At 44.8% G+C, this 13,722-nt stretch overlaps 1 protein-coding gene across 1 annotated transcript in view; it reads right to left on the bottom strand.

The window, feature by feature from the left end:
* Positions 1-571: 571 nt before the first annotated feature.
* Positions 572-13,722, bottom strand: part of SLC2A9 (solute carrier family 2 member 9) — a 196,241-nt gene continuing 183,090 nt past the window's right edge. The window contains exon 12 of the mRNA XM_024119533.3: positions 572-1,267. Within this exon, the coding sequence (XP_023975301.1) occupies positions 1,013-1,267 (255 nt within the window). The 3' untranslated portion in view covers positions 572-1,012. The remainder of the gene's footprint in view (positions 1,268-13,722) is intronic.

Below are 13,722 nucleotides of genomic sequence, written 5' to 3'. Positions count from 1 at the left end.
TGGTTCTCAGGGCTTTGGCTTTCTTGGGTCTCTAGCTTGCATGTGGCAGACTGTGGGACTTCTCAACTTCTGTAATTGTGTGAACCAATTCCTCATAATAAATTACATATATACATATATATATTTTTTCCTGTTCCTCCGAAGAACCCTGACTAATACCTTGTCTTTCAGGTAAATCTCTTCTAAGATTGGCAAACATAAAGCATGTGTGATACTCTCACTCTATACCTGTGGCAGACATCACTAATCAATCACAGTGTTCCTTTCCTCCAAGCTTAGGTTTAACTTCAGAATCATTCTTAACATTGTTTTTTTCAACTGAACAGTGTTAAATTTGCAGTCCCTGCCTCAGCTTCTGGGAAGTTACTTCTTATGTCTGCGTCTCTAGGTCTTCTACCTATTGATCCCCTTTATGCCCTCTGTGAGCACATCTGATACTCAGAGGTGAAGATGTTTCTGGAGCCCCACGGGACAGCCTGGGAGAGACGGAACCTGGAGGGTGGTGGGTTGGCATCAGCCTCTCCTGAGTCTGAGATCCACAAGGCAGAGCTAAAGATTGGAAACAGGCATTTATTAGGAGGTATGAAAACCTTCATCCAGGATCAAAGCCAAGGGTCCTTGGATGCTTCAGGATCCAGGCTGAGGGTGGCTCAAGGCTATTTCTGGCAGAGCTGGGACTGGAAACTCAGTCTGGATTTCTAGTCCATCGAGTCCTCTGTCAGACTAGATTGTTATTATTTGAGAACGCATTCAAATGCTACTTCCCCAATTTCATTTTGAAATCATGGGGTAAGTCATGAAGAAGGCAGGCCATGGATGTCTACAGAAGGATGCTGGGTCCACTGAAACATAGGGTGATTCTTTCCAGCTGCCAGAAGAGTTTGGGGGATTCAGCTGTGAATAAACCCCAATTGGCGGTGATGTTAGATTAGCAAAGGTTTATTTTTAAATACTTAGTAACGTTAAACTTGCAGGGGACTCTTCCGTTTCCAAGAATGGTGAGATCATCCGTTCAGACAATCCTCTTTTTGACACAATTCTCCAGTGTGGAGGAGGAGTCCGGTTCAGGCCTTCCATTTGTTTTATCATCAGTTACAGCTGAGTCAATTTTCTTCTCTGGTGGGTAGGCCTTGTTTCTTTTGGCAAATGCCTGGCTGATTTCGGCATGGGTTTTGTTTTTGGTCTCAGGCAGGAAAAAATACAAATAGAGAGCACCTGCGAGGCAGATTGCGGCAAAGACCAGGAAACAGTAGGTGTCCAGACTTTTCTGTGGGAAGGCAGAGACAAAAAACATGAGAAAGACAATTGCTAAATTGGCTGTGAAATCATCTCTGGCCTGATTTTTTTTTAATAGTTTCCCATTCATGTATCAATGTTCCTGGATAAAACACTGCAGGTGTGAGGCTGGCTCTATGGGCAAATGTGCCTTATAAATGTCTACATTAGATGTTCTCACATGAGACACAAATGAATCAGCTTCAAACCCTGGTAAAGATGAGGAAATGGCAGTCTTTATTTATTTATTTTGAAAACAAGGCATATAAAAATTACTCATCATGAAAGCAAAATGTGATACTTGCTGAATGTTATCCTAAGTTCATATTTACCATTAACAACATTCTTCCTCCCTGCAATATACACATGAGAAAAGTGCAATGTCAAAAGGGAAGTGAAATTCCCCAGTTCATAAAAAAATTCCAGAGCATAGGCTAGGCCAAGATAACACCATTTTTTCTAATATGCAAAAGATTTAACTCACTGTTGCTCTGAGACGTACGGCTTCTTACGTATAAGAGAGACTAGAAAAAAAGAGAAATGTTGAATGCAATCACTTTACTTTATGTATCCTGATTATAGCACTGGAATGACCCTGCCCACTGCACTAGACCTTGAGCTTCTCCGTGACTCAGTCACCTCTGTAGCTCCTGTGCCTATCCAGTGCCTGGCTCATAGTAGTTGATCAATAAATGTTTGTTAAATGAAAGGCTTTATAGGTTCCAGCTGTCAGGGCTGTGCCTTTTTCATTTAACAAACGTCTACTGATTCAAAGATAAGGTGACACTGTCATTGAATGATACTTCACAGCAAGCGATATCTTGATTTCAGTCAACTGCATGCTAGTCTTTGATTTGACAAACATTTAATTTTGGAATATGACATAGTGTTGAAGAACTTGATCTCTGGATCACATCCTAGATGCACCATGTACTGAATCTGAGGCTCTTTGTGCCTCAGTTTCCACCGTTGTAGAATGAGGATAATAATGATAGTTATAGGTTGTTGTGAGAATTAAATGAGGCATTGCCCTGTAGAGGTCATAGAGCAGTCCTGGATGGAGTAAAGAGTCCACACCTGGGAGCACTTGGCTGGGAGGGCATGTGCCTTCCCACTTGTCCACAGAGATTCCATGAGTGGAACAGAGAAGGGAGGGGGTGGGCTCTATAGTCAGTTGGGTAGAATTCAAATCCTGGCTCCATCTTTTACCTGATGTGTCAACACTTAAGATGTGCCATTTAGGATAGAACTTCAATGCACTGATTGAAGTTTCCTCATTTCTAAGTGATGTGGTGATCTAGACCACATATTGTTTTAAAGATGAAATGAGATATATTCAATGTGGCTTTCAACACCTCCACTTGTATGCTGAATGTGCATCTTGACTTACCAAGTCCCAATGGAGCCTTTAAACCTGCTCCTTCTCTGGTCTTCCTGGCCTCAGTTGATGGCCCCTCCATCCTGTCATTTGCTTAAGCCAACCAGACACTTATCTTTATCTCTCACACCCACATCTGATACATCAGGAAATCATGTCAGCTCTACCTTGACATATATTCTGAATCCGAGCACTTGTTACCACTTCTACTGTTACCATTTTGGTGCAAGCTATCATCATCTCTGCATTGGATTGTTAGTATAGCTTCCCAACAGATTTCCCTGCTTCTCCTGTGTCCCGGCTTAAGATTATTCTCGAGAGAAGCCACAGTGATTCTGTGGAGCAAAGGACGGAGCGTGTCACTCCTCTGCTCCAAATGCACCATGACATCCCAAGGCAGGTGAGCAAAGCCCAAGTCCCTACCATGGCCTCTAAGCCCAGCACCCACATGGCCCCCTGACTTCTCTGACCTCCCTCTCCCACCTCTCTTTCTCTGCTCCCACTACACTGCCTTTCTGACACTCCTCCAATATCCTCAGGATCTTTGCACATGCTCTTCCCTTTTCCCGGAATAATCTTCTTCTACATGTCTGCACATCCTGCTTTCCCACTCCCCTTCATCTCGGCTTTCTTTCTCAGAGAAGTTCTCTCTGACCTCTGTTTCTAAGGGCTCCCCCAGTTCTCCACTTATTCTGCTTCATTGTTCTTTAAACCATTCACCGCTACCCAGCAGGATCGTCACTTGTTTATTAACCCTCTCCCCGACCAGGTGGTAAGCTGCCCAAGGACAGGAGTTGTTATTTTTCTTGTATTTCCAGAACCTGGGAGACTCCTTGACACACAGTAGGTGCTTCACAAATGTTCACTGAATATATATATGTGCTGAGGCTCAGAGAGCTTCCCTGCTTATCCCGGGCCACACGTGGAGCTGCCTGGGACCTCTCTGCCACCTGCAGAGCTGACACCGGTGGAATAGCCACCTGCTTTTCTTCCTTTCCCAAGAGACCCAATGTGTGGAAACAGGATTCTTCTCACCATTTCACAGAATTGAGCCAAGAACCCTGCGGTACTGCAGGCATCCTGGGAAAGGACACTGCCCACCTCAGGACTCGCAGGCGCCAAGTTATTGGAATATATATCGTGCCAGCAGTCATGCGGCAACCTGGCAATCAACCTGCAAGCTGTGATTGCATTTAATCTGGGAAGAGAAATGCACTTATTAAGCACCTCCTGGGTGCCAGCAATATTATAGGCATTATCTCATCCGATTCCCATAGCCCACACTGTGATGATACAGCCACTTTTCTTTCCTTTTTACAAAAGATGAAATTGAGGATTAGAGAGCTTCTGAAACATGTCCAAGGCCACGTAGGGATCAATGAGAGTCAGGACTTACACCGAAGTGGGCCCGGCTGGGAGCTTACACTCTCTCCATTATTTACCAGGACTCCCTATCTGGTGTGTGTGTGGTGGGAGGGGGGCAGATAAATGTTACTGGGATCCTTCAGTTTTCCCCAATAGCAGTTGCAAAGCAGATCTTCCTAACCTCTTACAGGTGAGAAAGTGAAGATCAGAAAGGGCAAGTGATTTGCCTGCAGTTACCTAGCTGGTAAGGGCCGTGTCTGGAATCTGAACCCAGGTTGGCCTGATATGGAGGCCATTGTATCACTTCCATACCTGCCTCTCTTGGGCAAATTCATTCACTGCAGTTGATCTGGCAAAGTGCCTGGCACAGAGGATATACGTGTCACTTTTTCCCTGTCTCCTCTCTTACTTCAAAACAGCTCAGAAATTCACTTTCTGCCCAACTGCTCCTGAGAAGTTATTCAACCCCTCCTAAGTATGGTTGGTATGGGAGGGTAAGTCCAGTGTCCCCCGAGCGAGATTTTAGGCAGCATGTCTGTTGCAGGAAGGACCTTACCTAAGAGGCAATAGACCTCGACTCCAGATTTGACTCTGTCAAAAAGTCAACTCATCATGGCACCCTGGGAAGTACCCACAACCAGTGTGGGCCTTGTTTCCCTATTAGTAAAATGGACACAATCATATTAGAGGTTTTCTGTAAAACACTTTCACATTCATAAAGCTTAGTTCATAAATTAAAAAAAATAAATCTGGCAACTTTAAAATTAAGAGCATCTGTTCATCAAAAGTTACCATACATAGGTGGTTCTTTGGGACACTAGTCCACCATCTTCTTGATCTGCTGGCTTTCCGAATAAGGTCACAATTTCTTGCCCCAACAAAACAAACAAACAAACAGACAAAAAAGGGTACCATACAAAGAGTACAAGAGCCACAAATGGAAGTATTGTGATGCATAGCAAACAAAGAATTTGTACCCCAAATTAAAAAAAAAAAACTCTTATGAGTCAATAAGAAAAAGATGACCTAATAGAGAAAATGGCAGAATGTATGAATGAGCGTTTCACAAAAGAGGAAAAACAAATGGCAAATAAGCTTGTGAAAAGGTGCTCATTCTCCTGAATAATTTGGCATAATAGGAATGAGAGCCATAATTTTATACCATTTCACACTATCGGATTGGCAAAAATGTGAAAAACCTGACAATGACAATACCAAGTGTTGATGAGCAACATGCATTTTCATACCTGTGGATATACAGTTGAGGCTGTAAATAGCCACGACTACTTTGGAGCATCCCTGGGTATGACCAAGTCAAGGCGAGTTGTACGTGTCCTATGACCCAGCAATGACACTCAAGAGTGGATCTGTTCTGGAGTGGTGCTGTTTGAATTTAAATTAATTAAAAGTTCAGTTCTTTGGTTGCACTAGCCACATGCAAATGTTCAACAGTCGCATGGCTGGTGGCTCCTCGGCCAACGTTCCCGTCAGCACGGAAACTCCTGTGCATTGTACCCGGATGTTCGTAGTAGCACTACGAAGTTTTTTTTTTTTTTTAATTTATTTTATTGAAGTATAGTTGATTTACAATGTTGTATAACAGCACTATTTCTAGAGCAAGGAAATGGGAGACGACACCAATGCTCATGGAAAAGGGAAGGGATAAATAAATTGGGTACGTTCATACAAAAGATTCTACAGAGTAGTAAAAAACAACGGCTTGTAGCTGGGCATATGACACGGATCGTGCTCAACAGTATATGTTGAGTAAAAGAACAAGGCACAGAAAATACCTTCAGGATGATTCTCTTTGTTTAAATATAAAAACCAGGAAAAGCAAAACACTAGATTGTTAAGGGACACATTCATACAGGGGTCAAATCCTAAAGAAAGCCTGGAGAATAATTAGCACAAAATCCCTGCTAGGGATTAGGGAGAGGCACCCAGGGCATTGCAATAGCTTAAGTTGGCTAACTACATTGATTTTCCCTACTACTTTTCAATATAATGCATTCTATAATTACAATAATAACAATTTTTCTCTTTGTATATATGAATGAAAAATATTGCCTGCCATATCAGTGAACGAAGGATGTTGCAGCCATCAAGCCATCACATGACAGCCACCCTGAAGGTGAGCCCTGAGGGAACTCAGGATAGAAACAGAATGCCTGCCATCAAATCATCAGACATTGTAGCCCCCGCCAACTTTGCACCCTGAAGAAACTCAGGATGAGAAAACACAGGATACTGGCCCCAGATAGCTGAGGTGCATATCAAAGGAATGATTTCAGTAAGCCCAGACTCTTGCATCATTTCATACATAGAAAAGCGCTAAATTTCCTAACTTGAGATAATCTGTTTTTTTTTTAATTAACAGCAATCTTCTGATGTTCCGACTACCTGGTCTTTGTTGCAAAAAACCCCCTATATATCCTGGGTCCCCCCTCGCCTCTTCAGAGCAGTCTGTCAGAGCTCTCTGAGATGCTGTGTCCCAGGCTTAAGTCCTCAGTTTTGTCCACCGAATAAAACATAACTCTCAACTTTCAGGTTGTGCATTTTTTTCAGTCGATATGTATATGACGCATTTCATACTCTTTTGCAAATGATGTGTTTCATAACATAATTAAAATATACATATATAAATATACATTTAATAGTGTAAATGAAAGAGCCTAAACCCAAGCAGTAATTCACTCATGGTGAACAGATATCAAAAGGAATCTTACCAAAAGAAAGCTCTAAAGCTGGAGTCAGATGTAAGCACTTTAGTTAAAAAAAAAAAAATCCTCCAGGATTCAGGGCTCATCTTCCCAGGTGGTTCAGCTGAGGACCAGTCTGGAAGGAGAGGCAGGACCCTGAGGTCCTGAGGATCCCCTGGGAGCCTCAGAGGAAACAGAAGTAGTAGAAACAGTAGAACTTCATCAGTTGTAGGTGTCTGGCCCTCTCACCTGGGTGAACTTCCTTCTCCAACTTATGAAAATGTTATAAGCTATAGTTACATCCTTTCTCTGAATACACCCATTGGGTTATTACAAATGATCATGAAAGTGTTCCATATTCTTTAACATGGAGAAACAAATTTTCTTTTGAGAATGTACTATACCACCAAGTTATGCTAAAAATATTAGGCAATTGTGGCAAAGTGCTACTTTTAGGAAAAGATCCTTGAGAATAAAGAGAAATCTCAGCTTTCTTCTACTCCAGTTTATCAGAACGATGTGAAAACACAGCAGCTCTTTAAAGCTGCCAGCTTCCCTGAACAAGGAAAGTAGATGCGAAGTACAGTGCTGGGAACAAAGTCATGAGCTCTGACAAATTAGTCCTGGATTCCTTTGCATATCAGCCTTGTTGGGTGTGGGCGGGGGGAGAGACATGGGCACTGCCTAGAAATCTAGCCACCAAAAGCCATGAGCTCTAGAGGTAACAAAATGATAACCTGGTGTAATTCTGGGTTCAGTTTAGACGTAGCCATCAAACAGATGATCAAAAGCGAAAAGCGTTCTGAGTTAGAATGAATAATTCCTGCAATAGTAGCTCCATCCCCCAGAAGAAGTGACCAGAAGCACTCTTTCTGACTTAGAAGCCTTCTCTTCATCTTTCACACTGGGTCCAAGCAGGTCCACAAACCTCTACAGGGCATGTCCCACTGTTTGCGAGTTGGCGGCATCCCAATTGCCATCTCCCTGGGGACGGAGGCACATGTCACCCCTCTCTGGGTCCAAGAACTCACCATAGTGTCTGGTGTAGACTCTTTTCCTAAGTAAGTTAATCACAGGGTGTTTAGAACAGTGCCGAGAATCCAGTGTGATGTGAACGTCGGCTTTCCTCCCTCTCTGTGGGGCTCTGCACAATGTAGAGGGGGATGTTTAGGCTGGACCACACAGGCTAGAACTCTGAAAGTCATTCGTCACACCTCCTGTCCTCTCAGCAGATCCTCCCAAAAGTCCTGGTGTGTTTCCTTCCTTCAGTAGCCTCCAATCTAGCCTCCCCTTGGCATCTCCAGGCTGGAAGTCTAGCCCAGGGGTCGGCAAACATTTCCTGTAAAGGGCCATCCAATCTGTCAGGACCTCTCAACTCTGCTTTTGTGGGAAGGCAACCGGAGGCAATGAAACACACATGAATGTGCTTGGCTGCATTCCAATAAAACTTTATTTACAAAAAACCCCCTGTGCTTCCTCCACATTCGGTCTTGGCCACTCCTGCCTCCCATCATGATTCCTGCTGACTCTGGGCCTCTGTGCTTGCTGTTCCCTCTCCCCGCAACTTTTCATCTCCTCACCTGGTGTCCAAGCCCAGCTTGGGTTGTAAGTTCCATGATTGCAGAATCCATGTCCCCTGCTCTCTGTTGTACCCTCAGCCTAAGACAGTGCCCGGCTCACTGTAAGAATTTTCTTAATATAAATATGTCCAATGAGAGGATAAATGAATGAAATGGGAGGACTCTTATGGAGATGCCTGAAGGTACAAAAGGTGGTCCAAGTTAGATTTTCATGATGAGACAAAAACAGAATTCTCCTGCTGAGTTTCCACTCCCACCCGTGGAGCTGGAACATTGGTTCTTTGGTGATTCAGGCGAGCTCTCGGATGAGTCAGGGCCCAGACCACCATTTAAGAACTGATGGGAAGCCAGGTGCCTTACACGTGTAACTCCAATTCTGCAAAGAGCTTTGAAAGGCCAGGCTGTTCTACTGTATGAGCAGAGTAGACCTGAAACATTAGGATGCTTCTGGGGGAAGTTAGAATGGGGCAGGGATCTTAGTGATGACTTACATCTCTGGCATGTGTTGTGGCTTCCAAGTCATTGTCACGTGTACAGTTAAGGTCTTGTTGGTGCTGCCCAGGAGCCTTTGAGTAGACACAGCCCTGTGGCTGCCTGATGGATGGCATTTCAACTCACTGGAAGCCACATGAACTACCCTGCCAACGTCTCCCACTCGCAGCCTCCCTGTGCCTGGCAAGCCTGCTCCTCCTCTGCCTGCTCTCAGAACTGGCACTGCCATCCTCCCACCTGCCCAAGACGGACCTCTGAAATCACCTTTGACTATTTCCTCCCTCTCTGCCTGTTTTTGTTACTAAGTCCTGAGGACTTTGCCCTGAAACATCTTTTTTCTTTCTTAAAAAACGTACAACTTTTTATCAAGAAAGAATTTACATATGGTAACTTACCCAGATCTTAAGTGTATATATAGGTCAATGCATTTGGAGAAAAGTATACCCCTGTGTAACCAACACCTTTATTAAGATGTGGAACATTCCCACCTCCCCAGAAAGTTCCTTGTGCCATTTTCTAGTCCATTCCCCCCGCCCCACTCCCCCACAGAGTTAACCACTGTTCTGGTTTCTATCACCTTTGCATCCATTTTTCCTGCCCCTGACCTCAATCTAGTTCCCAGCAGACAGCTAAAGAAGTCTTTTAAAAGTACAAAACGAATCATGCCTTAAAATCATGCAGTAGCTTCCCAGAGTCCTTCGGATAAACCCCAAATCCCTATCACGCCTTCAGCGCCTCGAGGGATTTGGCAGGCATCCTTGGATGCCTGCTCTGTACCTGCTCAGGGCTTCGGCCAGCATCTTCCGTCTCTGCCAGGCATCGCCTCCCTCCCCCACTCCGCACACACACTTCCTCAATCTCAGCTTGAAAGGTCCCTGCACTGGTCAGCCCACTTAAGCTCCCCATCTTACTTCCTCCCGTGAAGCTACACCCGTCCCGTGAGAGTCGTGTCGGTTCTTCCTGAAAGGTTAGGCAGTTTGTGCCCTCCCGTTCAGTGCCCGCCTGTAGGGCGCAGCACGATCCTGGCACCCACAGGCACTGAGCGCATGAAAGATGCTCTCTCCTCAGAGGATCCCCTGGCCCATCCAGAGAGGCTGGGGGCAGTTTTGCTTGCTTTTAGAGCCCACCATCTCAGATCTGCATCAGCTTTCCCCCTCACTTTGCACAGGCATTTGGGATATTTTTCAAGTTGAAAAGAATCATTTTCTTGCTTCCAGATTTTGAAGTCAAAATTGAACTCAAAAGGAATTTTAGAACTCCAGTGGAATCACGCAGGCATACATTTGCATGCCATTTTCTCCCAACCAGAAAATATTGATGCTAATGGCAGAAGCCCAGTTATCTGGAGGCTTTTACAAACAATGACCCGAGGGACACAGTGATGCTGAACACAGCAAAGGCTCAGAGGAGAAGGCAGCCTGTGGCTGAGGGCAGAGAAACAGAGCGTGATAGTAATCTCCGCAGGGGTCAAGGCAGCCCAGCCCAGCCCATCAGGAACATTTTGCAGGAAGGGGGCAGGGTGGGTGGGAGAGAAGGAGGAAGGAGGGGGAGAAGGCAAGCTTTGAGAAGCCACTTGTCCTGATGGCTCAGCTGGTAAGGGGTGGTGCAAGCTTCCAGCGTTTACCATGATTGCTTTTTCTGTCCTGTCTCCTCTTTCCAGGTGACCCTAAGATCGCACGGCAGGAAACAGCCTTCCCAGTACTAATAGTGATCATGACAGCAACCGGTCCTGAGTGTCTGGGTAGACCCTGCACTGAAGTCTTGACTCTGTCTCTCATTCTTTGGGAAGCCCTGCTGCAAAAGTGGGGCAATTCTCTTGTTTTATAGAAATGAAAATTATGGCTAAGAGGGCAACCAAAGTTGGACAACGTTGGACCAGCCTTCCCTTCACCTAATTGCTGAGCTGCAAAGCCAGGGTTCAAGGTCAGGTTGTCTGACCCCAAAGTCTGTGCAGTTTCTTCTTGTGTCTCATTTGTACCTGGAGAGTGCCCAAGATGTCAGAGTAGAAAGACCCTGAGCTCACCTCCTCTGACAAGCACACCAAAGTCACAATTATCTGCAGGGCAACCATCGATGAAAAAGACTGGAACCTACCAGAGAAGATCTTCTACAACAAAGACATAAAGAAGGAACCACAACAAGATGGGTAGGAGGGGCAGACTCACGATATAATCATTTGTACCTGACATTTGCCTTTGTGCCTGGCAAACAAGGGCAATCAGAACCGCCACCAACCACAGCAGCTACCAGTTACCAAGTTACTCTGTCCTAGAGATCAGGCCAGTGTTATAGGAATTGCCCCAGGCTGGCAGCCCCAGACACAGAGCCTGAGACTGGGCCGTGAGAGCTTATTTGGGAGGTGATCCAGGGGGCACTAGTCGGGGTGCAATTTTGAGATGGGATGAGGGTGACCAACTGTCCCAAGTTCCCCGGGACAAAGGGGTTTTCTGGGATGTGAGACTTACAGGGACAGTCCTGGGAAAACTAAGACGAGATGGTCACCCTGTATAGGGAAGGTGTGGTGGGTTGAATTGTTTCCCCCGCAAAAGATATACTGAAGTCCCAACCCCCGGTACTTGTGGATCTTGCATTGTTTGGAAATAGTCTTTGCAGATGTAGTCAAGTTAAGATGAGGTCATTAAATCCAATCACTGGTCTCCTTATAAAAAAACACAGAGACACACACAGATGGAAGGCCATAGGATGATGGAAGCAGAAATTGGAGTGATACAGCCACAAGCCAAGGACTGCTGAAAACCACCAAAAGCTAAGAGAAGGGTATGAAACAGATCTTTCCCTCACAGCCTTTAGAAGGAACCAAACTTGCTAACATCTGACTTTGTACTTCTAGCCTCCAGAACTGTGAGAGAATACATTTCCATCATTCTAAGTTTGGGGGACTTTGTTATGGTAGCCCTAGGAAACTAACACAGAAGGGGGCGTGTCCAATGGGAGCTCCGTGCTTTCGCTGGAGTCCTCTGGGAGAGCGGACCACACATCAGAGTTGCCCTGACACATATGAGGAGGGGGCTGCTGGGTTATTTATCCTCCAACAGATGAGAAAACTGAGAAAGCTGAGGCTTGGAGAGGTTAAGAAAGTACCCCAGGTCCCCTCTGCTAATGAGTGGGTTAGAATACTGGTTCAATTCATGCCAATCTCCAGAACCATGCTGGCCCAGATATTTTTTTCTGGAAAAGTTCATGCTCCTTGCAAACCGCTGTTTGGGTGTTGGGACACATTTGCCACTGACACATTTTGGAATAAGTGAAAGGACCAAAATACGTGAGCGATAGTGCTTGCTGGCTATTATGGGTGGAATTATGTCCTCTCATGATTCATATGTTGAAATCCTAACCCCTAATACCTCAGATGGATTGTATTTGGAGCTGGGGTCTTTAAGAAGTGATAAGGTAAAATGAGGTCACATGGGTGGGCCCTAATCCAAGATGACTTGTTTCTTATAAGAAGAGACTAGGACCAGACGTACACAGAAGGAAGACCATGTGAGGACACAGGAAGAAGACATCTGTCTACAAGCCAAAGAGAGAGGCCTCGGAAGAAATCAACCTTGCCAAGAGCTTTGTCTCAGACTTTCAGCCTCCGGAATTACGAGAAAACAAATTTCTGTTGTTTAAGCCCCACAGCCTGTGGTACTTTGTTATGGTAGCCCCAGGAAATGAGTACGGTGGCTTTTGATTATGGCTGAGGTGGCCCCCAGAAGGGCTGTAGAATGGAAATGGTTCATTTACGGAGTCTGCAGCAAGCAGAAGTTGACCCCACGGGAGGGTCTGTGTGGGGTGAGGGGTGCGACTCGGAACTTGTAAGTCCCGCATTTCTCCAATGCCTTCATCACTGCCAGCGGCAGCCCCAGGAACCTAGCAAGCTCCCATCCAGAAAGGAAACTTAAGCATCACTGCCTTCCCCAGTTTGGGTCAGGAGGCTGACATTTCCCCAAATCTAAATGTGGCCACTTGACTGGTGTCTCCATCAGCGTGTCCGGCAGGGCCATTCAGACAACAGTCAACAGTCATAACCTCGAGGTTTCCTGAACAATCCCTGAAAACCCAGAGGCCCTGGGGATGCCCCAGCTGGCAGGAACTCTGCTTTCAGAGGGAATTTGCCTTAAAAATGCCCACGGACATAAGGAAATGCTCATGAGATCATGCTGGGTGAGAAAAGCAAAAACCAAAACAAAAAAAATAGGTTCCAAGTTTTATAAATATGAAAAATTACGTCTATTTGGAGGAAAGGAAGGAAGCAGCATCATTAACCCGTAACATGGGTGTTTTCACTTCTCTTTCTTTATATTTTCATAGTTTCTATAGTGAACCTGAGCCATTTGTAATTAGAATTGCCTCATAACTTTACAGGAAAAAAGGAAAAAGAGGAGGGGGAAGAGGAGGACACAAGGATGAGTTAATCATATTCCTTGTTTCTTGACATAACTATCATTACTGGACTCTGCAACATTCCTCTCTTATTTATATTTATTTGTTTTTCGTCTTTTTATCCTCATCTACTGCTCTCATTCCTTTTGTCCTTCAGTGGTCTCCCCTCGACTCTAGACAAACTCATGTTTAATAAATGTTCTTAAAATCAACGTATCCTGTCTGTCTATCTATCTACCATCTATCTGTCTCTATCTATCTATCTATCTATCTATCTATCTATCTATCTATCTATCATCTGTCTGCCTTTTTCTTTGTGAAAATCTGTATTGTTGTTTTATGTGTGTGTTTTAAATTTACATAAGTGGTATCAGGCTACAGACTCCACTCTGTGCTTTACTTCTCTCAGCACTGGGTTTAGATTCATACACGTTGATGATGAAGCTCTAGTTCATTGCTTTCACTGCAGCATAACTGTTTTGTAGTGTGTATCTACTATGCTTTATTTATTCTTTTCCCCAAGGGATGGCTACTCAGGTTA

The sequence above is a fragment of the Physeter macrocephalus genome, chromosome 7, assembly GCF_002837175.3.
Source record: "Physeter macrocephalus isolate SW-GA chromosome 7, ASM283717v5, whole genome shotgun sequence".
NCBI lineage: Eukaryota > Metazoa > Chordata > Mammalia > Artiodactyla > Physeteridae > Physeter > Physeter macrocephalus.
The sequence above is the reverse complement of the archived record's forward strand: the minus strand, read 5'-3'. Positions and strand labels throughout refer to the sequence as shown.